This window comes from Rhodamnia argentea, chromosome 1, assembly GCF_020921035.1.
Source record: "Rhodamnia argentea isolate NSW1041297 chromosome 1, ASM2092103v1, whole genome shotgun sequence".
Lineage (NCBI taxonomy): Eukaryota > Viridiplantae > Streptophyta > Magnoliopsida > Myrtales > Myrtaceae > Rhodamnia > Rhodamnia argentea.
Window position 1 is genome coordinate 12,108,171 of NC_063150.1, and position 1,697 is coordinate 12,109,867.

The 1,697-nt window shown below is 47.0% G+C and overlaps 1 protein-coding gene across 1 annotated transcript; it reads left to right on the top strand.

Annotated features, from left to right (window-relative positions):
* The first annotated feature begins 340 nt into the window (after positions 1-340).
* On the top strand, positions 341-1,372 carry LOC125314475. Its single transcript, XM_048276845.1, has one exon. It carries the CDS (start codon positions 341-343, stop codon positions 1,370-1,372), a length of 1,032 nt encoding a protein of 343 aa, XP_048132802.1.
* Positions 1,373-1,697: the final 325 nt, after the last annotated feature.

A 1,697-nucleotide genomic window follows, 5' to 3' on the forward strand; every position in this document is an offset into this window, starting at 1 on the left:
CATCCTTTGAGGTTTTGGTTGTAATGAACTCAGTTGATTTTCTTATATACATATCGAGATGTTTCTTTTTATGAGGCATTAAAACTATTGCCATGGATTACGCTTCTTTTAATTACATGATTTCTCTCGGAGAATGAGGAAAAGAGCTACTTATATGAGAATAGGGCTCATGAAGTAGTCCTTTCTCTCATTAATCGAATGAAAACATGCAATTAAAAGGATTCAGTACTTTGTTATTGCTTCCCTTCGGTATTCTTACTTTATTTTCGTTCTTCGAAACAGGTGATTTTTAATCACGGAACAACCAAGAGACCGTATTAGAACTCGTTTGAGAACCAGAATGGAGCAAGAAGAAGCGAGCCCGAGGGTTGGTGTGCTCGAGACACAAGTGAACTCGCTGGTTTCTATGATAACAGAGATGAAAGCTTTGCTGGAAGCTTCTCATGCAAGACGGCCGGCGATACCGGATCCGAACAATCCTGCTCATCCTTCATCGTCTAACACTACTGACAAGGGGCAACCCGAAGACGCCCATCTTGTTCCGGAAGCTACTCAAACTCCTCATGTTAATCCGCAGCCTAAAGTATCTCCCGTAGTTATTAACCTGGAGAAGGAAGAAAGAGGAAAATCTGCGGTTAAAACGGAAGAAGGGGCTAAGAGGTTGGCCAAGATCGAAGAGTGCTCGAGCGGTCAAGGCTATGAGCTAGCCGGATTTGATAAGATCTCCCCTTTCGCGAAAATTGAGGTGCCGCCGGATTACAAGGAACCGGAATTTGTCGGGAAGTACAATGGGACAGGCTGTCCCCGTGCTCATTTGAAGTATTATCTGCGCAAGATGGCGCATTACTCGGATTACGTCCCTCTCCTCATGAACACGTTCCAGGAAAGTTTGGCCGGCATTGCTTTGGCCTGGTTCATTGAATTAGACTTGGAAGATTATGATGGTTGGGAGGATTTAGCTGAAGATTTTCTGCATCGGTACAAATTTAACACCGCTACCGCCCCTACTCGAGAAGACTTGCTTAGAACCGTGAAAGGAAAGAACGAGCATATCCGCACGTATGCCCAGAGGTGGCGAGCCTTGGCGACGCAAGTTAAGCCATCTATCCCGGAAGATGAATTAGTAGACTTGTTTCTGAAGGCACTCCCCTATGAGTACTTTGACAAGTTGAACACGTCGGGTTGTCGGACGTTCGTCCATCCGATAAAGGTTGCGGAAAGGCTGGAATGGGCCATGAGAGAAAGAAAAGCCCCAGAAGTGCCGGCAAGACGTCGGTATGCATTGAGAAAAGAAGGTGGGGCGGGAGTTGACATTGCCTTTGTACCGAATCCACCAAAGCCCAAGCGGTTCTCGAATTCCAACCCGACATAGGGAGGGTCGTCATGGTCGACGCAAAAGGTACAAGAACCGAGGAAGAAGCCACCTCCTAAGCGGTTCACGCCCCTTCCTAGGCCATTATCCAAGTTGCTTCCGATGCTGTTGGAGGAGCGATTAGTAGCGAAGGAACCGCCAAGGCCAAACCCGATGAAATATCCCGGATATGATGAAAGCCGATCGTGTGTCTATCATATGGGGGAGAGAGGACACAATGTCGACAATTGCTACATCCTAAAACTCAAGGTGCAAGCCCTTATTGATAACCACCTGGTGGAGTTTGACAAGACGACGCCTAATGTACAGCAGAATCCACTCCACG